Source organism: Pogona vitticeps, chromosome 7 (genome assembly GCF_051106095.1).
Source record: "Pogona vitticeps strain Pit_001003342236 chromosome 7, PviZW2.1, whole genome shotgun sequence".
Lineage (NCBI taxonomy): Eukaryota > Metazoa > Chordata > Lepidosauria > Squamata > Agamidae > Pogona > Pogona vitticeps.
Genome location: NC_135789.1, coordinates 31,624,362 through 31,648,397, shown reverse-complemented (window position 1 = coordinate 31,648,397; position 24,036 = coordinate 31,624,362). Strand labels below are relative to the sequence as shown.

Genomic DNA, 24,036 nt, shown 5'->3' with positions numbered 1-24,036 from the left:
GACGGGAGGCAGAACGGCTCCCGGTGTGTGTATGGGTGGGAGAAATATTGTCAGAAAAAAGGGAATGTCTTAGAAGAAAACAATAAACAGGAGAGAAAAGTACCTACCTATGAGGTGATTCAAGTGACCAAAGAAAGTGAAAAAGAGCAGAGTTCAAATCTCTTTACTTGCCCCAAACCAACTTCAGAGGGTTGTTGTCAGGATAAGAGGAAGGGAGTACACACACATCCTCTCGAGGAGAAGCCGAATGTAAATTTAATTTAAAAACTATAAGCCCTTTGGAAGGAGCCGAGTCCTTTTACATGAATACTCTAATGGATCCTTAACACTATCCAGGTATATTTGCTTCCCCCCTCCAAATGGCAGGATGGCCCAAATTCCAGAAATATCACTTGAAATGGGCAGAATGGTTAAGAGATTTTTAGAAGCCAAGAAAGGAAATTGTAGGATTAAAAAGAGGGGAGGGACGGAAAGCCATACCAGCAGAGCACGGAGGGTGAGGAAAGGTTTGGTAACTCCCCAGAGATCCTTTCCGGGGAAGGGAGAAAGCAAACCACCAAAATCAGGGCTGTGAGAAAATCTGGAATTTAGGAAGCCTCCCTCGAGGTCGGAGGGATTTCTCTCTCTCACACATGGCTGTGTCGGGTGAGGCAATCTGAGAACCGCCTCCTTTGGAAAAAAAAAAAAAAAGAGGAATGAGCTCATGGTTTCTGACCTCCAGAAATCCCCTCCATCAGCCAGCTGCTCGGAGGTAAACCCTCTCCTCTTCTTCCCTGGTGGAAAGTTAGTTTGGAGGCAGAGCTGAATTCTCTCTTCCCAGAACGAGATCCCCCGTTTCTGGATCGTGCTTCCGAGCAGCCTGGAAAAGCGACATTTTGGGGGGAGGGACTACAAATCCCAGCATTGCCAGCCCAGCATGGCCAGGGACCATGGGCTTTGTAGTGGTTTTTTATTATAATTATTTACTTTCCCAGGCTCTGACCTCTTTAGCTTGATGCTATGCACCCAGAATTCTTGCCATTTTCACACACGGCACGCAGGAGAAAAAGCAGGGAGCGGCTCAGGAGTCACACAACGGAAGGTTGCCCACTGGATGGATGCTCTTCCCTGCGAGTAGAAAAGTAGCAGCCGCAGGGCAGAAATCAAAGTTTTCAGAGCTCCAAACACTTTTTCGTGCAAACGAATCCTTGGTGTGTTCTGCCTGGAAAAATCAAGCAGATCATCCACCGGGCTTCCCCGAAAGTACATTTCAGAGCTGTTATCAAAGGATGGGGGTCTCAGATTTGAAAGCTAACCATTTTCTCTGTTTTTTCCTTTCTTTTTTTTTTCTGGGGGGGCCCTGCGCTGGTTCCATGACCCGGACCTTCCTGCCCCGCAGGACGACATGACCGACTCCCTGCGGGATTACACCAACCTCCCGGAAGCCGCCCCTCTGCTCACCATCCTCGACATGTCCGCCCGGGCCAAATACGTCATGGACGTGGAAGAGATCACGCCCGACATCGTGGAAGCCTTCGTGAATGACTTTCTCGTGGACAAGCTGAAACCTGAGCCCATCTAAAGAGGCAGGAAAGGTGGCCAGCCCACCTCGCTCAGACCTTATTTAAAAAAGAAAGTGAGGGGGAAAGCCAGGATTTGGCCAACGCCGGTGCACAAACAACGGGGTTTTTTTGCAGTCTCGCGGTGCCTTTTTTGAAACGCGCATCTCCTCGACTCCGAAACTCTTTCCAAGGTGCTGTTCCAAGAGGGGAGATGGCGGGGAGGGGCTTATCTAGGGGTTGGGTGGGGGGAAAGGTGGCTTTTTTTTTCTGTCTCAAGAAAGACGGCATCTTCCCGGTTTTAAACACAAAAGGGTGGTAGGATTAGGATGGTAGCTTTGGAACGTATCCCGGAGGTCATCTAGTCTGACCTCATTCCAGTTTGAGAAACCACAGGACAAACGTCCCCAACGGCTGGGCCCCTGAACTCACCATTTAAAAACCACCTTTCGAGGTAGTCCGTTCTGCTATCAAACCAAGGCTTGGTTTCTAGCCACACAACCTCACCACCACCCCAGTCTTGGTTACTCTCCTCTGGACGTTATTTCAGCTTCTTGATATTCTTTTGCTCAACTATGATGCTCCAGACTGGGTGTACGGGACTCCGGGTGAGGGTTGGCCCCAGCAAAACAGGGCGACAACCCCCCCAACCTCCCGAGACCGTGACTTAGGAACCCCTCAAAACCGCCCACATTCAGGGGCTGCTTTGAGAGGGCGAAAGAAATTGGAAACCCATCCGGACACTTTGCCACCAAATACTTTGCTTTTTTCACCAGCAAAAGCCCAAGTTTTTTTTCCAGTGGCATTTCTCCAGGGAGTACGAGATGGGTGTCTTATTTAGGTTCGTTTGGAAATCCTACATGGGGTGGGGGGTCCGCCCAGACAGCTTTATTCTCTGGGATTTCTGGCCATTGCTTCTCCGGCTTCCAAAAACCACGTGGTATCCCTTTGTGCTCAGGTTTCTGTGTCCATCATTTACAGTTACACTACAAGGAGAGGAGAGATGAGTTACCACCTAAAAACCACGGCCAGAAATTTAAAAAAAGGCAAGGTAATATATTGTGGCACTTTCATGACAAACAGATTTATTCCAGTGCACACTTTTGTAGCTCAAAACCCGCTTCTTTAGACCCAAAGGAAGACAAATCCATAGATATAAGGGGCCGTGCGTTTGCACCCCTGGGTCTAAAGGAAGTGGGTTTTGAGCCGCAAAAGCTCACACTGAATCGCTTAGTATTTAAAGGGCTGAAATATTTTCATCTCCAGTCCAGCGTTTGTGCCAACCTGTTTTTTCCCCTGCAGTCTTTCTGCCACGTGATTGAAGTTTGCTTGAACTGGGTTCGTTTTATAGGACTCCTTAGACTTTTACCTGGTGATGGCATGCTACAGCCAGCTAGAAGAGGCGGCTCGTGATTTCACGTGTCTTTTCCATCGTTTTGAATGGTTCGATTATGTTTTTATTCGCGGCGAGAGGGCAGAAACCAGTCTGGTGCAGCAACCTGCCTCCCAGCGCCCTTAATGTAAAAGCCAGAATTATCTTACGAGATTTTTCTACCTTTATTTTTCATCCCTCACTGGTTTCTAGTGAAAATACCAATGCCCTGCCTCGGACAGCTGGCCAAATATTCCTCCCCAGATGCAGCTCTGCCTTTTGACTGTGCTGTTTTTAGCCAATTTGGGGAGACGGGGTGGGGTTAGGGTTAGTTAGGGTTTCTATGCCGGCTAAAGAGCGTCCGTCTGCTCTTCCTCTCCAGCAAATGCAGACGTTGTAAAAACTGTACATGGTGATTGGCATTTGTAATAAAAACTGTTCTAGGAATCAGATGCGAGCGTGGCTTTTCTAAACCTCTTCGAGTTATCCAGCCAGCTTTCGAGTCCACAGTGTGGGAAAACTGACACAGAGGTCAGTTTTCTTAAGGGCACGGAAAGCAATTTCAAGTACTACCGTGTGGAGGATTGGCATAAATTACATAAAAATGCCTACTTCCAGAAGCCTGTCAGGTAGAGGAAAACGTATCAGGAAAAGGATTTCAGCAGGCCACTCCTTGAATAGTTCACATACCTTGGAAACCCATATACAGTACCTTGGTGTTTGAGATTATAAGCCATACTTCATCGTGTACCACATCCTCCCTCTTATTACCTTCTTCACATTCCTGTAGATGTTATATATAAAACACTTCTCATTCATTTAGAAGTATCAAAATATGCATTTAAATTCAATTATCTGCTGATAATCACATTTCGCACCCACAGTTTGCTGCCACCGTCTGGTGAAAAACAGCTAAATGGCCAAAACAATAGAAACCGTGCAACTGCAGCATCACCAAATACGTTCCCTAAATGATGAAGCTACTTCAAAGACGAACCCGTGTTAAGCCTGGAGGGGGTTGCACAAAAGCCCTCTTTCAGATAGCTTAATAAACTTGACAGATGTTTCCAGCAAGTGGCAACAGGTTTTTGAGGTAGGAGGGATGGGAAGAGCGCTCTCTGCTCAACTGGTTTTCCCAAAACAATAAAATCTGTGGGGCAGATAGTGACGTTCCCAATCTTGGCTCCCCTGATGATGATGGACGAAAACTCCCAGGAATCTCTGCCACAACTTGTGCTGGTATTTATTTTGGACCTGTCTGGAGCTGTGAAAATGACACAACCGCTTTCTTGTGGAAAACAAGGACGCCTTTGGAGATTCTGGGCTCAAAAGCAACCTGGCAGGAAACCGATCAAACCAGAGAAACAAAAGGACGAACCGCCCTGGCCCTCCAAAACATGTGGTGGAAATTCAGCTCAACCTGGAACACTCAGGAGACGGGGAAAGCCTGGAATTTGGGGCAGGGCCCCCTGGAAATGACAAAGCAGACTTTTGAAGAAATCGCAACAAGTGGGGTGGGCGGGCTCAAAGGTCCTGCTCTGTTTTCCAACCCTTGGAACAGAACCAGAGCAAGCTGGGGAGGCGACTGCGAATCCTGACTTAAGACGGACTGAATTAAGAAATTAAAGAGACGGTGTCAACGGCTCTGTTGTATTGATTCTCCACGCATCAGCAGCTGTATAACAAGGGAAGTGAGTGTGTTATTTTCCAACAAGGGGATAAATAAAAACTTTGAAAAAGTTAGGTTTTTGGGGGGGGGGCTTATGTGCCAGCTAGGGGAATCCGGAGGGGCATGATATCCTTCACAATGACTTTTAAGTTCTGCTGAATGTTTAAAGGTGCTTCCCACAAGCCAGATTTAGCTGACCGCCTTTCCTAATCAATGAATCCCAGCCAAGGATGGGCATTTTAACCCTCCCTCCTTTAGGGTCTCCCCCTCTGACCGAGCCACCCCCTCACCCCAGAACAGAGGGTGCAACTCCACCCCACTGACAGCCGGGGAGTGTCATGGCTCCCCACCGGCTTTCCCGTGGCGGATGCTCCTTCGTTGGAAGGCCCCGCTGAGAGTCACGGAGGCAGCTGGGACTTGGAAGGGAAGCACGTTGAGAGGGACGGGTCCTCCATCAGCTGCCTCTTGGCCTCGAAGAGGAGAACGCTGGCGGCCATCGCTGAGTTGAGACTGTTCACGTGAGGGACGATGGGGATGTGTAGCTGCTTCCCGCCCCTGCTGTAGGCCAACTCTCTGGCTTCTCTGCTCACCCCGTAGGTCTCCCCTCCAATCACCACGGCCACAGGGAAGTCCACCCAGGGCTCGTAGTAGCACTGCACCTCCAAGTCAATGCCTTCCTCCTCTTCTTCCTCCTCCTCGCTCTCGGAAACCGCCCCCAAATCCAACTGGGTCAGCCGGGCTTTCATATTGTAGGGCCTGGAAACCCAGCCGTGGCTGCTGGCTTTGGCTGGGGACCTCGGCAGCGGCGGCAGCTCCTCCTCCGGCTCAGGGACCGGCTGGCAGGTGTCGGCCACGTAAACGCAGGTTTCCGGCAAGAGGTAGCTCGGCACGGCTTCCCACTCCAGGTCGCAAATGACGGGGATGCGGAAGTGGGCTCCCATCCCTGCGCGCAGCACTTTAGGTTCCCAGGCATCGACGCAGCCTGGAGAGGGAAAGGAAAACGACGATTCTGCTTAACAGGGCTTGGCGACAGCCTCCGGTGAGTAAAAAAAATAAATAAATTGGGAATTTAGTCTCCATTTTTCGGTGCTTCTTTAAAGCTCACGTGATTTTAATAATCCCTGCTTTGTGTAGTTCCTCCCCTAAAGTTTATATACATTTTGTCATTAATGAGTCCAGTAAACATGGGTTGTTGTTTTTTTAAAAAAAAGACATCTGGCCAATAATAACAATGATTCTCCATTTAATAAGTCCTATCCGACAGAGAAGGCACCTTGCAGACATCAAGCTGTGTCTCACCTGCGAGAAAAGACTGAACTGGGAGGCCCTGAGGCCTAGTTAGGCCTTAGCTCCCACCGAGCATCCTGTTCCTCCCCCAGTGCGAGCTGAGCAGGAAGCTAGGCTGAGAGGCTAGGCCTCAAAGCTGCCCAGTTCAGACTAAGAGGCTGTGGTACCTGTAGAGTTTGCTTATCTGTGCTTTCCTCCATCTGCAGGCGGGCCTCGGAACTGACTCTCTGTGTGTATCACAGTCCTACTGTCACCTAGGCATCTTTCATCACGAAGCCGCGTTCCTTACCTTTGACAAGTAACACGCGGCTGCAACCTGCTCCGGCTGCCGACCTGAGGATGGTGCCCAGGTTTCCTGGGTCACGGATGTTGTCGCAGATGAGGGAGAGGGGCAGCTGGTGCTGCTGCTGGACTTCTGGGTAAACCATTTTGGAGAAATCAGGCCGGGAAAAGATTCCTGACGGAACAGAGGCAGAAGATGACGAAGGAGGCATTACGTTTTCAGTCAAGTGCGGAGCAGTGATTAAGAGGCCTGAATCAGGATTTGGGAAATCCAGGAAATGTTAAGCAGTGGGTGCAACACACTCCTCGGTAGCTCTCTGTGTTCCTGTGTCAGCCCCCACTCCTCAGGCTATCCCGACCACCCCTTACCCTCCGATCGCTCTGACCGCCAGGCAGCCGACGGCAAGCAACGGAGAAGAGCTCCCAGTGAGACCTATTTTCTATGCATTTTTGCTAAGAATCTGTCATCTGGATGAGGTTGATGAAAACGAGATCCAAGAGGTTTAGAGAGACAGGAAGACCTTTTGCCAGAAAACTACCTCTTTGCTGCTTGATGTTCAATTCGAATTTATTTGTTTGGGCACACAGAAGCCAAAAGCCCAGCCTAAGGATCCCTCCTCCTTCAGAGTATATCCACAAGGTTTGCCTTAATTAACTAATTCCCTTTAAACGGGGTTCTTAAAGGGATTCTTATGCCTTGCTGTGCTGAATAGGTTTTGACGCTCCTTCTGTTTACCAGCTATCCCTGTGGGATTTGGGTGAACTTTTTTAGTACAGCCAGACCGCTTTATCCGTGGGATCGGTATCTGCTGATTCACTTATCCACTGTCAGAAAATATTTTAATATATTTTTTAAAAAATATTCGAAGAAAAATCCTAGAAATATATATTTCTAAAGAAGTCACCAGAACTGGCTACTAGAGGGATGCAGACACCATGCCGTGCATAGTGTCTGCTATTAAAATAGGGCTTGCCATAATCCGTGTTTTCAGCATCTGTGGGGGGACTTGGAACCTATTGTATTTACGTAGTTATTTTTGGGCCCTTCTTAAGGAGAAAAGCGAGGGACCTATTAACATACGTAAATAAATTAAAACGCGAGGGGCTCCTCGCACGGCATACCTATCACGCCCTGAGGAGTGACGACGTCAGACCAAGACTTGATATCGTCAAACTTCACTTTGATGAGCTTGGCCCGCTTCAGCTTCTCCGCCGGCAGCTGTCTCAACTGCTCCATGACGCTGAAGAAGATCATCTGAGGAACGGCCCCGGCGGCCAGCGCGTCCGCGATCAGGCGCCGGCCTTCCAGGAGGATCTTGCCGTGTTTCTGGCGAAACGACTTCGACTTGGCCACCGTCACCACTTTGCTACGGAAGAAAAGCAGATATATTTATTGGGGCCGCTCGACCCTAATTTTCCCTTTTTTATTTATCCGTTCCCCTCTGGACCCTGCTGTTCCTCCCAAGGCCCTCCAAAACAGCATTATCTGTTGCTCTCCTCCACCCACGACAGCCCTGCGAGGTAGGACAGGGAGAAGAAAGAGAGAGAGAAAAAGCTCAGATGATGCCCTGAAATGAATGTGGATCTTCTTATTTAAATGAAAAACCCTCGGGTGTGGGCCGAAGACTACAACTCCCAGGGCCCTTTGCGCGCCCGCCCTTTCCTCACCTCAGCCTCTTGTCCTCCCCGAAGGCCCGCTCGTAGCGAAGCTCCGGCTCTTCGTCGCCTTTCCAGCCCGCCCGAGGCGCCTCCTTCTGGGCCGGGGAGGCGGCGAGGGAGGGCCGGGGGACGGCGCTGGGCAGGCCCCCCGAAGCCTCCTGCTGCTGCTGCTGCTCGGCCAGCGAAGGGAGGACCCGGACGGGGCTCCTCCTCAGCCGGCGCGCTCCTCGCCGGGAGACCCAGCCGGCGCTCGGGGGCCTCAGGAGGAGCCGCCTCAGGGACGGAGCCCCGGCCACCCTCGCCAGCGCCGCCATCTTGGGCACGGGCAGCGAGGCGGAGAGGGGAGGGGAAAGGGCGCCCTCCCGCCCGCCGGGAACTCGCGCTCAAGTACCGCGAGGCTGGCCGTCGCGAAGGGCAACGGCGGGCGCGCGAGGGACGCCTCAGCCATAGAGTGGGGGCAGTGGGGTAGACGGGCAGCTTAGGGAAGAGCACGCGTGGGGGCCGGACTTCCGGTTAGAAGGACTACGGGCTACTAGTCTGTCGTAGAGATAGAAAATAGAGCGACGCACATACCAGGCGATTTCTCAACAGGCAAGAAGAACAGCTGGCAGTCCCACGATAAGAGACACCCCCCCCACACACACACACGGTAGATGTACATGTAGATTTTGTTCTTGTTTAGTCGTTAAGCCATGTCCCGACTCTGAGTGACCCCATGGACCAGGGCACGCCAGGCCCTCCCGTCTTCCACTGCCTCCTGGAGTTCGGTCAAATTCATGTTGGCCGCTTCGGTGACACCGTCCATCCATCTCGTCCTCTGTCGTCCCCTTCTCCTCTTGCCTTCACACTTTCCCAGCATCAGGGTCTTTTCCAGGGAGTCTCCTCTTCTCATGAGACAGCCAAAGGATTGGAGCCTCCGCTTCAGGATCTGTCCTTCCAGTGAACACTCAGGGTTGATTTCCTTCAGAATGGATAGGTTTGTTCTCCTTGCAGTCCAGGGGACTCTCCAGTGTCTCCTCCAGCACCACAATTCAAAGGCATCAATTCTTTGGCGGTCAGCCTTCTTTATGGTCCAGCTCTCATTTCCGTACATCGCTGTTGAAAAAAACCATAGCTTTGGCTATGCGGACCTTTGTCGGCAAGGTGATGTCTCTGATCTTTTCCAATCCTCTGGCCACTGTTGAGTTTTCCAAACTTGCTGGCATATTGAGTGTAGCACCTTAACAGCGTCATCTTTTAAAATTTTAAATAGTTCGACTGGAATGCCATCACCTCCGCTGGCCTTGTTGTTAGCCATGCTTTCTAAGGCCCACTTGACTTCACTCTTCAGGCTGTCAGGGTCAGCAATGACACTATCTGGGTTGTCCTGGACATCCAGATCTTTCTGGTATAATTCCTCTGTGTATTCTTGCCACCTCTTCTTGATGTCTTCTGCTTCTGTGAGGTCCCTACTATTTTTGTCCTTTATCATCTCCATCTTTGCACAAAAGGTTCCTTTAATATCTCCAATCTTCTTGAACAGATCTCTGGTTTTTCCCTTTCTATTATTTTCCTCTATACTGTATCTTTGCACTGTTCATTTAAGAAGGCCCTCTTGTCTCTCCTTGCTATTCTTTGGAAGTCTGCATTCCATTTTCTGTAACTTTCCCTATCTCCCATTTTGTTTCCCTTCTCTTCTCTGCTATTTGTAAGTCCTCGTTGGACAGCCACTTTGCTTTCTTGCATTTCCTTTTCTTTGGGATGGTTTTTTGCTCCCTCCTGTACAATGTTACGAGCCTCCATCCATAGTTCTTCAGGCACTCTGTCCACCAAATCAAGTTCCTTAAATCTGTTCTTCACTTCCACTGTGTATTCATAAGGGATTGGGTTTTCCTGACTAGGAAATCAACCCTGAGTGCTCACTGGAAGGACAGATCCTGAAGCTGAGCCTCCAGTACTTTGGCCATCTCATGAGAAGAGAAGACTCCCTGGAAAAGACCTTGATGTTGGGAAAGTGTGAAGGCAAGAGAAGAAGTGGACGACAGCGGATGAGATGGTTGGACAGTGTCATCGAAGCGACCAACAGGAATTTGACACAACTCTGGGAGGCAGTGGAAGATATGAGGGCCTGCATGCTCTGGTTCATGGGGTCACGAAGAGTCGGACACGACTAAATGACAATGATACCTGACTAGCCCAGTGTTTTTTCCTACTTTCTTCAGTTTAAGCTTTGCTATGAGAAGCTGATGATCAGAGCTGCAATCAGCTCTGGGTCTCGTTTTTGCTGACTGTATAGAGCTTCTCCATCTTTGTCTGCAGAGAACATAATCAATCTGATTCCGGTTTTGCCCATCTGGTGATGTCCATGTGCAGAGTCGCCTCTTATGTTGTTGAAAAAGAGTCTTTGTTATGACCAGCTTATTCTCTTGACAAAACTTTCTTAGCCTTTGCCATGCTTCGTTCTGAACTCCAAGGCCAAACTTACCTGTTGTTCCTTTTATCTCTTGACTCCCTACTTTAGCATTCCAGTCCCCTAGAATGAGAAAAGCATCTTTCTTTGGTGTCAGTTCTAGAAGCTGTTGTAAGTCTCCATAGAATTGTTCAGTTTCAGCCTATTCAGCATCGGTGGTTGGTGCATAAACTTGGATTACTGTGATGTTGAAAGGTCTGCCTTGGATATGTATTGAAATCATTCTATCATTCTTTATTACTATCTCTATAGTCCACGCCTTCCGCGGCCACCATGACGTCATCTTCCTGAGCCGGTAGGGGAAGAACCACACCTCCCCTGGGGATTAAAAACCAGCCTCGCGGAGGGCCAGCGCTTGGGATCGCGACGGGAAGGCAAAATGGAGGCTCGCCGTGCTTTGCATTTTGTCTTTAAAGTTGGCGACCGGGCGCAGACGGCGCGTTTCTACCGGGAGCTACTGGGCATGCGCGTAAGTGGTGGTGGGGAGGCAGAAGAAACCCTTGAAGTGTCCCGAGGCTAAAATAGGGGTGGTGACGTCAGCGAGTACGGGTCGCTTTGGTGGCCAAAACACCTCGGTAAGGGGTGTTTTCTGCTTACGGCCCGGTTCCTACGGGGAGCGATTCGGATCAATCTTATTGGATGTTTGCTTTATTTTGAGTCTATGAAGCTTTCCCTTAATATTATTAAGGGCTCCATTGACAGATTAGAGTTGATTGAAAGCCTTTTTCCTTCCAAAACGTAATGATTTGTTTCCCATTAAAAATGGGAAACAATAAATAAACAATAAATATCTCTGTTAACAAATCCCATCTGGAAATCTCATTTAAATTATAATAAATAGCTTTTCATCCTAAAATGCAGCTGAAACCTTTTGCTCTGGTAGATAACGTCTTCTGTTTTGTTAATTGCCCTGCTAAATACTGTATTAGTATTGTTTATATATATTGTTTATATATAAAATAAAATCACACTGTTGTACACGTATAAGAGGTAGCCATGTTTAGTCTGTGCAAGCATTATAGGTAAAAACAAAATAGTAGAAGAACAAATTAAAAGCCAAAAACATGGTGGCACTAGAACATGGCAAATATTTATACATGGCATCAAAATTTAGATATCAAAGTACAGGGATCATGGCTGGTTGGTGAGAAAGGCAGCGGGAATTTAACATTGTGATGATAGTGCCTTTAATATGCAGGTATTTTATTTAAGCTTTTGCTGTAAAGGGTGTGAGAACCTCAGTCAACAAATAATAGTAGTATATAATGAATGTTGGTTAGACTGGCTTTTTTACAGTTGCTAACAAACTTTCCTTCATTACACACTTTGCTTCGTAACCAGTTCAAATGGTGTGTGAATTACCCCAGGCAACGGATGAGCGCAGGAGGGGAGGAAGACGCAATATGAGATGGATTGACACCCTTTAAGGAAGCCACAGGCTTGCTTTTAAAAGAGCTGCGCAGGGTGGCTGAGGATGGGGCATTTTGGAGATTGCCCATTCAGAGGGGCGACTAGAGACACCTAACAACAAATAATTTTGTCTACTGCTGAACCAAACGCTTGACAGACTTCCCTCATTGTATTTGAACCAACAGGTGCTAAGACATGAAGAATTTGAAGAAGGTTGTAAAGCCACGTGTAATGGGTATGTTTCCTTTTTGGCGGTTTATCCTCATTTGACCCACACCTTTCCTGTTGGGACCCAGTAAACCAGGAGCCTGGTGGGTGTGGTTGATGTCATTATCAGCCACAAGGAAGCTTTTACAACCTTTCCAAATCTCATTATTTTTGTCCTTCTAGCACCGTTGTGGGTTTACCTCCCTTGCTGGCTGGTTGTTTTAAGCTTCTGTGATTTGGTTGGTTTTCTTCCTGGGTTATTATTAAGTGAAGGGTTTATTGGATTGGATTCTGAACATATCGTTAGGGTCCCCCCTCCCCCACAGTATCATACTTTTAATTAAATTCATGGTAGGCTTGGATACCTTCAGAAATGTTTAAATACATTATTTTTAATTCATCCAGCTAAATTCTGCTGGGACTCCTTGTTGCTTCCCATTGGCTGGCCTTCTGTGATGTCAGGGGATGTTCCCAAACATTTGAGCTGCGTTGCATGTTAACGTTAGCAAACCAGAATGCTGACAAGCACCGCCATTTTGCCACAAAGAATGGGAGATCTGGACGTGACGGGGTTAAGACGGAGAACTATTAGGAACAAAGGAATTTATTTTGTGCCACCTCAGAATATATTGGATTTTCAGTCTTGTCAAGAATAGAGTGAAGGGAAGGAGACAGCATATAGGGTGGGGGAAAAGTAAGAGCTATTTCTTTGTGTTTCTGCCATGGTATGTGAATTAAGATTGCTGTGTTTCTAGTCCCTATGATGGCAAATGGAGTAAAACGATGGTGGGCTATGGTCCGGAGGACAATCATTTTGTCGCAGAGTTGACCTACAATTACGGTGTTGGGAATTACCGCCTTGGCAACGATTTTCAGGTAGGCCTTGATCCCTAAGAAATCTGTAGTTCTGGACTGCGGGAAGCTCTCTTGTAATCTTCTGACAGTACAAGACAGGGTGTCTGGCTTTTTGAAAGAGAATCTCTGCTTTGCTTGTTCCAGGGGATGACCATCGCCTCTAGCCGTGCTGTGAGCAACGCCAGGAAACTGCAGTGGCCGCTCAAGGAGATTTCGGCTGGCATCTATGAAACAGAAGCGCCGGGAGGGTACAAGTTTTTTCTGGAGGACAAAACGCCACCCAAGGAAGGTAAAGGAAGTCGCCAGCGCCTGGGAGTCTGTTTATTAACGTGCTGTGTTTGGGATCATGATGGATTCCTTGAGACCTATTTCTTAAAAGAAACAGGGGATCAAATATTGCTCTCGTGGGTAAGGTCTTGGTCCGCTTGAGCCAATTTTAGCGAAGCTGAATTCTTCCCCTGTTTCCCCTCCTAAAAGCCATGTGCTTTTTCTTCTCCAGATCCTGTTGTGAAAGTGACTTTGGCTGTGTCCAGCTTGCCGAAATCCGTGGACTACTGGTCAAAGTTGTTGGGGATGAAAGTTTACGACACGGATGAGAGCAAGCGGAGAGTTCTCCTGGGATATGCGGAGAACCAGGTGTGGGGAGTGGCCGCGAGGCTCCTTTGAGGGGACATGAATTATGTTGGGTCCCAAGATTACACAGTGATTATTCCTGGCTCTGGGGATAAGATGCTGCATCTCCCTGTTTCAGTCCATTGTTTTGCTCACATCACCGTACACTTGGGGTTGGGGAATCTGATGTGTTTTCCATCTCGGCTTCTGAAAAGCTTCTGCCAATCCTCCCACTCGAAAGGGGCTTCTCATAATAAATTGTGCGTTGCTTCCCATTTTTTGCTTGTCTGCAATCTGGATCAACAGAGGCACAAAAAGTTCATTTTTTTTCCTACAACCTCCTTGGCTAACCTATTTTCCTTCCTATGTGTCCACCTCTCTCTTTTTATTCTCCAGTGTAAACTGGAACTGCAGAGCATCGACAAAACGGTGGACCACGGGACATCCTTTGGGCGTATCGCCTTTTCCTGCCCCAAAGAACAGGTCAGGATTTTTTTAAAGTTCCTAAAGGGTTAACTTGGCTCTTTTTAATAATGGGTTAATTTTGCTCCATTTTTCTAAGCACGTGAAAATAATAATGACAATACAGTAATGCACAATATAAATGTAACTCTGTCTCCTAGAGTTTTTATAATAACTGTGTTACATTTATATTGTGCATTACTGTATTGTCATCATTATTATTGCCATGATTTATATTCCACCTTTCATGATGCAAATGTGGTCTACAGCCCTTATCAAGCGATTGCTGAATAGGCTGTGATTATTACTGTTACCCTGCCTTTTCAGGATCTGTATCTTTCCAAGGTTCATTTCTAAATTTATTTACTGTATTTTATTAAATTCAACCGTGGGGGAGGGAAAGCATCATCCGTTTGTGAACCAAATACAAGATCTGTCCCACAAGTTCGGGGGTGGCGGTCGGGAGCTATCAAAAATTCCAAAACCAGAGTGACAGCATTTTCCCCCTAAGGGTGGAGCGGGACGAGTTAATTTTACAAGCCATACGGAAACAAAATTATATATGTAGTTCATGAGTTCTCTTTAATCAGTTGAGCACATGATTTTAGGCACGGTAATTAAGAGATTTGCATTTGGTTTCGTTTGGAAAGCATATTTTTTAAATAGCCAGTATAGTGATTTTTTGTAGGGTGAGTGGGATTAAAATGCATACATATCAAATCACTGTACAGTTTTCTCAGCTCATGTGTTCTGTCCTTCCACCCCTGTGTGAGTATCACCTCTGGGTTTCACTGTTCTCCCTTTTTTTTTCATTTATTCGGATTCTGGTTGGGCCTTCAGCTGCCCGGGATTGAAGCTTTGATGAGGAAAGAGAACCAGAAGATTTTAACCCCACTGGTCAGTCTGGACACGCCAGGAAAAGCGACGGTGCAAGTGGTCATCCTGGCGGATCCTGTGAGTCCCCTTGGGGTCTGACATAAAAAGTGTCAGGGCAATCCCGCAGAATAATGAGCCGTGTCAAACCTTCCAGAGCTTCAAACCAGACCTCCTGTTCTATGCAGAAATCCCAGCAGGCTGCAAATCAGAGCGCCTGTCCTATGTAAAATCATCCCAATCTGCAAATCAGAGTGCCTGTTTGATGCAAAGCATTTCCTGGGCTTTAAATCCCTTCATATTTCCAATCCTTGGAAATCAAGGTTGGAATAGCTGGTAGGCTGGATGAGAAACCCCCACTGACCGGAGGCTCCCCTCCTTTGAAGTATCCCAGTCCTTAATGTTCAGAGGTAGACTACCACTGATTATTGAGGTTCAGTTTAACCAGCCAGCATGGCTAGTTTGAGAGATGCATTCCCCAAAAATGTCTGGTGTGGATTGTATGCTCTTTGGAAGCAGGGAACGCCTCTCAGTTTTAGATGATTCTTGAAATACCATGGTCCTGTGTATGCAAATAATTCCATAATCCATGCCAATCCTGTTTATAATCCATGCTGATCCTGTTTATCTCTCTTCCACCTCTTTTAGGACGGCCATGAAATCTGCTTTGTGGGAGACGAAGCCTTCCGGGAGCTGTCCCAGGTGGACCCAAGTGGCGAAAAACTCTTAGACGAGGTGAGCGTTTTTTTTCTTTCCAGCATTTAATTTTGAGACCACCATTTTTCAAATGTCTCCAAACAAAATAATACTATTTCTAAGAATAGCTGCTTTTTTTATCCTTGTCACTTATGTATGTACAATCCCATTGTCTAGATAAAAATGAAGCAAGCCCTGCTGCTTTTCAGGGCTCGGCTTCTTAAAAAGGATCTAAAAATTTTGCCATCTTCATGAGATCTAGCAACTTGGACAAGAGAGTCTGAAAGCCAGGTGGAATGAGCAGGCTTCAGAGGGAGGAGCTGTCTCTGTGTATGGTTCATGAGCTGCACAGTGGCAGAGAAAAAGGCAATTCAAAGGGTGATTAAGACGGCCCAAAACATCATTGGCTGTTCACTCCTCTCTTTGGAAGAATTGTATAAGAACAGATGTAAGAGGAAGATATCTAACATACTGAAAGACTCCTCTCATCCGGGATATCAGCTCTTTAAACTATTACCATCAGGAAGGAGATTCAGGGTATTGAAAGCAAGGACAAGCAGATTCAAGAACAGTTTTTACCCAAGTGCAGTATTGAGTTTAAATGCGGGGCCATAGGTTTTTGGTGGAATTTTAATTGCTGAGAGAAAACGGGGTATCTATATTTGGATGGTGAAAGTTTTGTATATTTTAACTTTTTTTTGTAGTGTTGTCCAGTTTTACCTTGGGGAAGAGCACCTCATTTCGTTGCACCCACTTGTGAGCGCAATGACAAATAAATTTCTTATGTCTTATGTCTTATGAAAGACCTACCCATATTATCTTGGAACATGATTTCTAGAACAGGCACACCAAAACCTCTTCCATGTTTTTTCACTCATTGGAAGCCAGTTAAGAAAATTGGTGTGAATGGGTGGTGGCACTATTCATTTTGACAGTTTTTTTGCTGATTCCCTTTGAATCCTTGGGCTTTTTCCCCCTGTGCTCAGATTTCTTGTGGCAGCTTTATTACACCATGATCGCTGTTGATGCCGTTTTCTCTTTTACTCACATAGGCCATGGCGGCAGACAAAAGCCACGAGTGGTTTGCAAGGCAGAACATCTCGAAGCCTTCCGCGTAGCATCGCCAGTGTGCGGTTCCTGGATTAGACGGGGCATCGCCTTATCTCTTGAAGAAGCATCCTCCTCTCACATCACAATGGCCTTTTCGCCTGCTTCCGCCTCTGAATGATGTAGTTTCTCTGGAACAACACCTCCTAAGGTTAGGCTGAGATCGAATGGTTCCCAGACCTTTCTGCATCACACCCCTTTTAAAACATAATAATAAATAAATCCTCGCCTCTCTTTTGCTATCATCCAAACACCATTTAACCCTTTTTGAGATTAAAAAAATGCAAACTTCAAGAATTAGATTTTAAAAAATAGCCACAAATGCCAGTCACAGGTTAATAAAATGTAATTATTGTGGATAAATGGTGGAGATAAATTTGAAAATGTGAAATCAAAACCTGTATACCTTTATGATCTCTGTGCATTTTTTTTGAGGATGTGTGTGTGTCTATTCCCACCCCCATCATAATTGGAATTCTCTGTTCAGCTTAAATTAAGACTAGCTGGGCCCCAGAGACTGACTCCGATTCCTCGGCCAGTGCCTGGGAAAATATTAGAATAAACTGTGAAAGTAAAAAAGTGGCATCTCTCAGTCTTTCCCAGTAAAGTTTGGCAAGGGTAGGTGATTAGATGGATTTGGACTACAACTCCCATGATCCACTCTGGCTGGCTGAGGCTACTGGGGGTTGTAGTCCACATGCCCACCTCTGCTGATCTCTTAATCCGTGACATTCTGAGCAGGAATCTACTCCCTTCGTGTGTCTTTCTCTCCAGCTGTCCTATCCCTTTTATTTTATACCTTGTCAACATCACGGGGTCAGGATACGACCCTTAGAGACCAAGGCCAAGATCATCCAGACTCTCTTGTCTTTCCGATCACCCTGTATGGGTGCGGAAGGTGGACGGTGAAGAAAATAAACTGATTTGTTTGAAACGGGGTGCTGGGGGAAGAGCTTTGGGGATGCCCCGGACTGTCAGAAGGATGGACAAAGGGGGTCCTAGATCAAATCAAGCCTGGATTATCTCTGGAGGCAGAAATGACACAGCGGGGCCTGCCCTGCTTTGGGCGCATCACGAGAAGGCAGGATGCTCTGGAAAAGAAGACCATCGTGATGGGAAAGGTGGAAAGCAGTAGGGAAAGAGGAAGACCCAATACAAGATGGACAGACTCCCGAAAGGTGTTTGGTATGTTTTTTTTAAGGATTGCAGAACATTCAGGCCCAAAGTGGTACAGTCCCACCCTGACGAGGGCCGTACCGTGTAACTCATCCCCTGGGCCGTTGGCTCTCTTTTTCGAAACAAAAAGCGTTGAGCAAGTTTGGGGCCTCAGGCTCTTTTTATTGCCTTAACCGGGCCACGATTAAGAAGTGCGCAACATTGGATGTTGAGCTCCGTCACGTGGATGATGGGAATGGGGGTACCTTCCTCTCCAGCCACTCCACGGTGGTGAGGGGAAGCTATCGGCCTCCCGTTCTGCAGGCCCCCTCTGGTGTTTGCTCTAGGCCTAGTCTTGCGGGGGGGGGGGCAGGATGGGGCCCCACGGGGTGGCCCATCATCCCCCTCGGCCGTCGCCTGCTTGAAAAGGCGTTCCAGCAGCTTCATTTGTTCCACCACGGCGGCGGTTTTCTCAGGCGCAGGCGGTGGCAAGTGGTCATCAGGGCCCCTTCTTTTACGCCCGTGCAAAGGGACTTCCGGGAAATGAGCCGCGTGTCATGTCTGAACGGGCTGTCCCTGGGATTTCGAAGAACGGGGGGAAAAAGGAACACTCTGGTGAGTCTCCTGCCGGTAATAATAGGAGTAAATAATAATAATTTTATTTATTACAATTTATTTATTCAGTGATTTCCCCCCCCCCCCCCAAACTTAAAAAAGAGGTGCCCCTGGCCAGAAATCAGCCTTAAACCAGATTCATAAAAAGGACAGGCCGTGGTAACAGCCTTGTAAAGCTTACCTCTGAGAATGTGCAAAGTACATTTTGATCATAACATCCACTACCCCCATTCCCTTTTTTGGGGAGAGAAATAAGGCCTTAATTAGGGTACTTTTGATTAAGCATGTTTTGGGCTAGAATGTCTATACCAGCCCCCCTATGGCCAAAAGTAGGGAATGATGGGCCTTGTAGTCTTGTTTCTGAAAACCTTCAGATGCCCCTTCTCTCCGCACCCTCCAGGGGCATCTGATATTAAAGCCAACCCATGGAACACTGGGCTGCCTCTGAGAGTGTGCAGAGTGCCTTTTGATCCTGCCACCAAAGCCACACAAAAGACACCCCAGTAAGTCCTTGTCTTCAAAGGAGAGGGAATTTAAAAAAAATCAAAGCAAAACCTGGGTTTGGAAAGTCGACTGGTGCTTTGAAGGGAGGTTCTGGGGCGGGGGCTCTCTGCAGGCGCTCAGAGGCACGCTTGGTCACGCCGTATGCCCGGGAAGGGGCGTGGCCACCAAAGGGAAGGGGCGGGGCTAAAGGGAGTGGGCGGGGCGGAGGCACGGAATGGAGCCGGCGTGGGGCGGCTGACGCGCGCGCTTTTTTTTCTCCCGGGGCGGGAAGAGTCGTTCCCATTGGGACGCCATGGCGCTTCCTTGTGAGTAAGGGGCGCGCGAGATCGCGGGGGTGGGGGTGGGGGTGGGGAAAAGGAAGAGCCACGTGGTCTGTGCAAAAGCCTCGGTCCGGCTTCACTCCCGCGGCGTGCATGGAGGGTTTACTCGCGAGTCAGCTCCCATGCCTTGGTTGCAAACTTCTCCTCCTCACACCCCCCCTCCCCCGAGGAAGCGGATCTGGGTTTGGGAGGATCGCCCTCGACCCGGGAGTGGGTTGGGGTGGGCGTGCTTCCTCGCGAGTCAACCCTGTCCCCCCCCCCCTCCCGGGCCATCCTGAGCCCACCAGGCAGGGCTGGGGATCGGAGCTCGTAGGGGGGATGGGTGGAGGTGGCCCCGAGCCTTAGCAAAGACCGGCGTGGGGGGGGGGGTGTCTCCTTACCAGGAGGTGTAGGCGGGCAAGAGGGAGGCTCGGGGCCCCCGCCCGGTGTTGCGCAGCAGCCGGCAGAGGTAGCTCTGCCGACGGGGCTTGGCTTTGCGCAGCCCCGTCCCGCCGGCTGGGAGGGGAGCCCGAGGAGGAAGAGAGACGGAGGATCGGGGCCTCGGAGGGAGGGAGGGAGGGAGGGAAGCCGGCTGGCCGGTCTCTCTCCCTCCCTCCCTTTTCCGGCTTGCTCTGTGCCGTCCGCCCTGAGCGCACAATGGCCCGGCCGGGGCGCCCACCGTCGGAGAAAGCCGGAGCAGCAGCCGGGGCCCCGATCCCGGCAGAGGAGGAGGAGGAGCCCCGATGCCGGCCATGCCGTCGCCGCGGCCTCCTCGCCTCCCAGAGCCCGGCTAGGAAGGGACGGGGGTGGGCTTGACACGAGCCATGGATCTAGGTGGGCCCCCCGGGGGATTCCTTTGAAATGGGCAGGTTTCTGAGGGTTGGGGGGGAGGACTACAACCCCCATGGTTCCGCAGGCAGCGAGCCCGACCCCCGGGGATTCTGGGGGTTGTAGTCCAGCCGCAACTGCTGTAGTGTCTGCTGGGAGGGGGTTATTCGTGAGATTCACTTTTTGGGGGGGGAAGCAGTCCTGTTGTTGGGAAAGCAGAAGCCGTAGGATGAGAGGAAGGGGGGGATGGCGAGAGGGATGGGCTCTGTGAAAGAAACCCCCACTTTTAATCAGGGTAACCTGAGAAGCTCTCCCTGGCAAAAGCTGTTAAGAATCGGTCCTTTTTATTCATAAGATCAGCATGAGGTGGACACACATTTCCTTGACAGTTTTATTGCCTGTTTTAATTCTGGGCTACCTTTGTAAGCAAGGCTGGGCCCCCCCTTACCAAAGTGAGCTTCGTGGCTGAGTGGGGATTTGAACCCAGACCCCTTAAGAGAGGCGTTCTCCACCCTTGCTGGAAGATTCCTTTACTCTGTTTTCCACTTTTGCTTCGTAAACAGGGCCGGTGACCATCTGCGGGGAGGTGACCGTCTTACACGGGGGTTTCCTGCTGGCCTCTCGGCTCTGCCACCCGAAGCCGTTGTCCGAGCTGGCCAAGGCCGACTGGCCGGTGGTGGCCAAGCCCATTGTGGATGCCCTGGAGGAGGTCTGCTTCTCCTGCTCCGCTTACCCGCCCCAGCCGGAGGCTTGGAAGGAGAAAGCCGCCGTCATCCTCTGGTCGAAAGTCCTCCTCTCCGGGGCCTCGTCCTCCATCAACCAGAGATGGAAGGACGACCCCTTCTTCTCTGTCAGCAACATGATCCCGGAGGTCAACCGCACCGTCCTTTATGAGCTCTTCAAGACCATCAACGCGCCCCGGCTTTTCGCCCGACTCCTGCTGGCGCTGCCGGATCCGGTTTGCCGAGGGGAGGCGGAGATCTTCGTCGACTACGTGGCCAACGAGACCTCCCCGCTCGACGTGTCTTTCTTCTTGAACGTTTGGTGGGAGATTATGAAGCACAAACCGGGGGAGGAAGACAGGCTGACGTCCTCTTTCCATACCATCTGCCACCAGTATCTCTCGGATCCGGTAGAAACGGGCCAGCCTCCGAAGAGATTCAAGAGCGACCCTCCTCCGTTGGCGGGTTCCAACTCCGTAGCCGTCGGCGTCCTCCCAGTTTTGACGGAGGGCTTGAAGCGGATCAAGGAGAGCGTCGTCGCGGCCAAAATGAAGTGCCACGCTCTGGCCAATCTGCTGGAGGTGTTCTCCGTTTCGGTCGCCGCTGAGGGTGAAACCGAGGAGCTCCCCGTCCAGATTTATCTGGACAAGATCACCTCCGTCGTGACCTTGTGGAGCAGCGATTGCGAGAATCCGTACAGCGAGAAGAGATTAGACGAGAAGGTGAGGGCAGCCGAGCGAAGCATGAGCACGCTTGACGCAGCGAAGGGGTCTAGCGGATCGTCTCTCGTCGACTTAGGCTTTCTTCACGCCTTGCTGGAGGAATGGTCTCCGGACCTCCAGGATCTCCTCAAGGACCCTCAGCAGATCTGTTACGAAAGCTACCGGCTTCTGGACCGCCTGGCGTCGCTGGAGAAAAAGTTGGCGAACTGCGCCAGATCAGACGAGGTTCAGAAGAAAAAGGTCTTTGAATTGTCCGAGTTTGCGGCGAACTTCTTGAGGAAGATCGGCCCCGAGTCCTTGAGCAAGATCTCCAGCGGGGACTTGGTGGCGTCGGTGGCCATGGTGATCATCGATAAGAGGATGGACCGGCACGCGGAGGTATGTTCCGTATTTGCCTCGGAGAAGGACTGGGGGCTCAGCCCGGAGTGGGTTGCGTGCCTGGACAGGAACAAAGCCCTCTTCCGGACACCAGCGCTGGTCTTGAAATTGATGGAGACCGCCGTGAGTTGTGGCCATTCAAACCTCGAGCAGCAGACCAGGGCGGCCAAGATCATCCTCGAGTGCTATGCTGAGCTCTCTCTGGTCGATCAGAACCAGGTCATTGCGGGCGTCCTGGCCAGCTGGGGCGGGCAGGGGCTTTCGGGGACGTCGGCGGCCTTCTCGGAGGGCTTCCCGGAGGAACTCAACGTGGCCTTCAACCAGATCATCCAGAGCGCCTCCGGGGAAGGCTTCAAGAAAGCCGTGGCTTCCGTCACCCGGTTGGTGGTCCTCAACCCTGAATCCACCATCAAGAAGATTAATAACTTAGCTGTAGCCAATTTAGGCACCCACCAGTTCCTGGCGGAGATCCTCTGCTCTTTCCCGGCTCTGGACTTCCAAGAACCTCCAGATCTGTCCGGTGCGTCCGTCAGCTTGGTCATGAGATGCTTGAAGGAGACGGTTTGGGACCGTCTTTCCTCCGCCAAGGAGAAGGAGCAGTTCTTAGAGTTTCTGGTTTATCTCATGCAACCGAGCGAGGCCCGCCCTCTTCTCCGTCCGGCCGAGGTGACCCAAAACCTCGTCCTTCCTTTCCTGAAGTCCGACTCTCCGGCGGTCGAGTTTTGCTTGCAGATCCTTGACAAAGCGTTGAGAGTGCCTGACGAGCAGGACTGGGTCCAAGCCTGCCACCCGTTTCCGCTCCTCTTCTCCCTCTGCAAGCTTCTGGATGGCTTCACCCGCTACTGGAACGAACCTCAGGGCCGGCGCCCCTCCTCCTTAGAAGCCAAAGACTTGGTGGCAAGCAACGTGGCGCAACTTTGCGAGGCCCTCTTGGTCCAGAAGGACTCCCTCTCTCCGGAACTGTGGACCCAATCCGTCTCTTGGCTTCACAGGAAGGCCAGAGCTTTGGACTGGACCGTCGGCCTCCGCCTGAAGGACGTCTACGGGGAACACTTCAAGAACGAAGTCCCGGCCACCCTTTTCGAGGTCTGCAAGCTGCCGGAGGAGGAGTGGACCTCCTGTCCCGACGCAAGTTACGGGCCGGGCAGTGGCCTCCTGGCGTGGATGGAATGTTGCTGCGTCTCCACGGCCTTGAGGGAGCAGATGCTGGTGCTGCTGACGGTCAACGTGGACAACCCCGAGGAGGTGAACCTTTTCAGCAAAGGGTTCCTGGTGGCCCTCGTCCAGGTCTTTCCGTGGTGCAGCCAAAGCGAGTGGAGAAGGCTCGTCCACGTGGTCAAGAGCCTTCTGGAACGAGAAGTCCTCTACGTGCCTTACTCTCTGGAGTACGTCCACCACCTGCCCCTGTTGAACTTCCGGCCGTTCGCCTACCACCTCCAGTTCTCCGTGCTGATGTTGAGGGCCTTCCAGTTCCTGTGCGGGGCCAGCGGGGCCACGTGGCTCCCTCGGGAGGCGTGGAAGCACGTGTCGAAGCTCTACTGCCTCGGCGTGTCCGATTTGCTGGGCTCGGTCAAGGGCATCGCCCGGGGCCAGTGGCCCTCGGTGGAAGTGAAGAGCGTGGCCCGAGAGCTCTCCTTTGTTTACATCCAGCTCTTCTGCCACGTGCTCCACGTGGCAGCCATGTTGCCGGAGGAAGGCCCCGGCGAGGCCCTCCTGCTGCTCTCCCTGGAGGTCCTCTCGCAGTACGAGGCGCTCCACGACGCCGACGAGTCCCTCGGCAGCGCCTTGCGGAAGGCCAACGAGCGGCACTTCCTGGAGTCCATCGCCGAGAACGTCCCCAACAAGCAGTTGCGCACCATGCTCCTGCAGAAGCTCCGGAAGCTGTGAGCGCCGCACGCCGCGCTCGCTCGGAAATAAAGTGGGCCGGTGGGTTTCGATCGGGACCCGAGAGGCGTTTTCCGGAACTGGGGACTGGGACTCGGTGAGGAAGTGGGGAGAGCCCACGAGACCAATTCGGTGGGGAATTGGGAAGATCTATAATAAACCTTTATATCTTTTCCCCCTTGTTTTAATTGGGCAATCATTGAGCTTTGTCGAGTTCATTAAGGGTGCCAAAGGCTCCTCGGAAGGGAGGCCAGGCATCAACCCATTCTGTTCTTCCTCTGCTGCACTCTTTTCCTTCCAGAAGTGTCCAAAAAAAGAGAGACCATTTGGGGACTACAGTTCCCATGCGGCTGGGGGGGTGGATTTTGGGAATTGTAGTGCAAACCAAAGGGACTTGTCCTGCTTTCCTCTTTCCTTCTATCTTCCGCCGGCCCTAGAGGGCTTGCAAACC

The 24,036-nt window shown here is 50.3% G+C and overlaps 5 protein-coding genes across 6 annotated transcripts in view; 3 read left to right on the top strand and 2 right to left on the bottom strand.

The window, feature by feature from the left end:
* The window catches only part of NXN (nucleoredoxin), a 38,355-nt gene extending 34,998 nt beyond the window's left edge, over window positions 1-3,357 (top strand). Inside the window, exon 8 of the mRNA XM_020809088.3 lies at window positions 1,379-3,357. Within this exon, the coding sequence (XP_020664747.3) occupies window positions 1,379-1,561 (183 nt within the window). The 3' untranslated portion in view covers window positions 1,562-3,357. The remainder of the gene's footprint in view (window positions 1-1,378) is intronic.
* Window positions 3,358-4,546: 1,189 nt separating this feature from the next.
* MRM3 (mitochondrial rRNA methyltransferase 3) lies at window positions 4,547-8,178 on the bottom strand. Its single transcript, XM_020809089.3, has 4 exons — window positions 7,817-8,178; window positions 7,271-7,515; window positions 6,156-6,323; window positions 4,547-5,561 (listed from the first exon to the last, which is right to left on the bottom strand). The coding sequence occupies exons 1-4, from the start codon at window positions 8,119-8,121 to the stop codon at window positions 4,978-4,980; spliced, it is 1,302 nt and encodes a 433-aa protein (XP_020664748.3). The 5' UTR covers window positions 8,122-8,178; the 3' UTR covers window positions 4,547-4,977.
* Window positions 8,179-10,516: 2,338 nt separating this feature from the next.
* On the top strand, window positions 10,517-16,875 carry GLOD4 (glyoxalase domain containing 4). The gene is made up of 9 exons (XM_020809105.3): window positions 10,517-10,725; window positions 11,852-11,901; window positions 12,629-12,749; window positions 12,873-13,017; window positions 13,228-13,364; window positions 13,737-13,823; window positions 14,643-14,756; window positions 15,324-15,410; window positions 16,424-16,875. The coding sequence occupies exons 1-9, from the start codon at window positions 10,636-10,638 to the stop codon at window positions 16,487-16,489; spliced, it is 897 nt and encodes a 298-aa protein (XP_020664764.3). The 5' UTR covers window positions 10,517-10,635; the 3' UTR covers window positions 16,490-16,875.
* Window positions 16,876-17,795: 920 nt separating this feature from the next.
* LOC140701759 (uncharacterized) lies at window positions 17,796-19,805 on the bottom strand. Its single transcript, XM_078379087.1, has 2 exons — window positions 19,453-19,805; window positions 17,796-18,209 (listed from the first exon to the last, which is right to left on the bottom strand). The coding sequence occupies exons 1-2, from the start codon at window positions 19,803-19,805 to the stop codon at window positions 18,077-18,079; spliced, it is 486 nt and encodes a 161-aa protein (XP_078235213.1). The 3' UTR covers window positions 17,796-18,076.
* On the top strand, window positions 18,931-23,759 carry GEMIN4 (gem nuclear organelle associated protein 4). 2 transcript variants are annotated; one of them, XM_020809066.3, is made up of 2 exons: window positions 18,931-19,057; window positions 20,443-23,759. In XM_020809066.3, exons 1-2 carry the CDS (start codon window positions 19,045-19,047, stop codon window positions 23,586-23,588), a joined length of 3,159 nt encoding a protein of 1,052 aa, XP_020664725.3. In that variant the 5' UTR covers window positions 18,931-19,044; the 3' UTR covers window positions 23,589-23,759. The 2 variants fall into 2 exon arrangements, with proteins under 2 accessions (XP_020664725.3, XP_078235212.1); XM_078379086.1 differs by lacking the exon at window positions 18,931-19,057 and adding an exon at window positions 19,775-19,885.
* Window positions 23,760-24,036: the final 277 nt, after the last annotated feature.

What these genes read in the sequence shown, in the direction of transcription:
- LOC140701759 (XM_078379087.1), bottom strand. Translation starts at nt 19,805, where the DNA reads ATGGCCGGCATCGGGGCTCCTCCTCCTCCTCTGCCGGGATCGGGGCCC. An exon ending in TTGCCCGCCTACACCTCCTG is followed by an intron (nt 18,210 to 19,452) that starts GTAAGGAGACAC and finishes TCGAAATCCCAG; the next exon opens with GGACAGCCCGTTCAGACATG.
- GLOD4 (XM_020809105.3), top strand. Translation starts at nt 10,636, where the DNA reads ATGGAGGCTCGCCGTGCTTTGCATTTTGTCTTTAAAGTTGGCGACCGG. An exon ending in TGTAAAGCCACGTGTAATGG is followed by an intron (nt 11,902 to 12,628) that starts GTATGTTTCCTT and finishes CTGTGTTTCTAG; the next exon opens with TCCCTATGATGGCAAATGGA. An exon ending in TGGGATATGCGGAGAACCAG is followed by an intron (nt 13,365 to 13,736) that starts GTGTGGGGAGTG and finishes TTTATTCTCCAG; the next exon opens with TGTAAACTGGAACTGCAGAG.
- MRM3 (XM_020809089.3), bottom strand. Translation starts at nt 8,121, where the DNA reads ATGGCGGCGCTGGCGAGGGTGGCCGGGGCTCCGTCCCTGAGGCGGCTC. An exon ending in CACTCCTCAGGGCGTGATAG is followed by an intron (nt 6,324 to 7,270) that starts GTATGCCGTGCG and finishes CTGTTCCGTCAG; the next exon opens with GAATCTTTTCCCGGCCTGAT. An exon ending in CCGCGTGTTACTTGTCAAAG is followed by an intron (nt 5,562 to 6,155) that starts GTAAGGAACGCG and finishes TTCCCTCTCCAG; the next exon opens with GCTGCGTCGATGCCTGGGAA.